This window comes from Gavialis gangeticus, unplaced genomic scaffold, assembly GCF_001723915.1.
Source record: "Gavialis gangeticus isolate Ggan-Ray unplaced genomic scaffold, GavGan_comp1, whole genome shotgun sequence".
NCBI classification, from domain to species: Eukaryota; Metazoa; Chordata; order Crocodylia; family Gavialidae; genus Gavialis; species Gavialis gangeticus.
In genome coordinates this window covers 7,267,326-7,267,933 of record NW_017728991.1, presented here as the reverse complement: position 1 = coordinate 7,267,933, position 608 = coordinate 7,267,326, and the positions used below count along the sequence as shown (strand labels likewise).

The window sequence follows — 608 nt, the reverse complement described above, 5'->3', positions numbered from 1 at the left end:
TTTTTTTTTTTTTTTTTTTTTTTTTTTGAGAAGTTGATATTTTTATCACTTTTTTCCCCTTTATCTTGCAGGAAAATTGAAGTCACCTAAATCAGCCACTGGTTTTGTTTCAGACCAGACAGAGTTAGAAAACTGTGTGATATACACTGAGATTGGTAATGTTTAAACTGCTCTTTCTTTCGTGACATTTGCATACAGAAGTTTGACAACAGGATAAGATGAACTAGTTCTAACTAATAAAAGATAATTCCTTTGAGTGTCAGATGAAAGAGATGCAAATTAAGCCAATGCAACTTCTTTTGGACTCGGCTAGAAGTCCCGGTGCTAAGCATCTCTGAGGCTAGGCTCAGAATTAGTACCTCATACCAGCCACCTAACAAACCAGCAGCCTGATAATACCAATCACTACAAAGGAGTTGAAAACCTTAGAAACTTGTCTGGAGAAGGGGTTAGAAGAGAAACTTGTATCTGTGGAGTAGACAAAAATAACCACTAAAACAAAGTGAAAATGAAATACCATTTGATAAAAAAAAAAAAAAGGAAGCATCAAGATTAAGGAAAAAAGCATCAGGCTTCATTAGTGTCAAAAGGATAAGGATATTTTTATT

At 34.2% G+C, this 608-nt stretch overlaps 2 protein-coding genes across 4 annotated transcripts in view; one reads left to right on the top strand and one right to left on the bottom strand.

Annotated features, from left to right (window-relative positions):
* PECAM1 (platelet and endothelial cell adhesion molecule 1) overlaps positions 1-608 on the bottom strand; it is a 110,631-nt gene that overhangs the window by 96,129 nt on the left and 13,894 nt on the right. The window lies entirely within an intron of this gene.
* MILR1 (mast cell immunoglobulin like receptor 1) overlaps positions 1-608 on the top strand; it is a 21,537-nt gene that overhangs the window by 7,811 nt on the left and 13,118 nt on the right. For all 3 annotated transcript variants that reach the window (XM_019516728.1, XM_019516727.1, XM_019516726.1), the window contains one exon: positions 72-155. In XM_019516728.1, the coding sequence (XP_019372273.1) occupies positions 72-155 (84 nt within the window). The remainder of the gene's footprint in view (positions 1-71; positions 156-608) is intronic.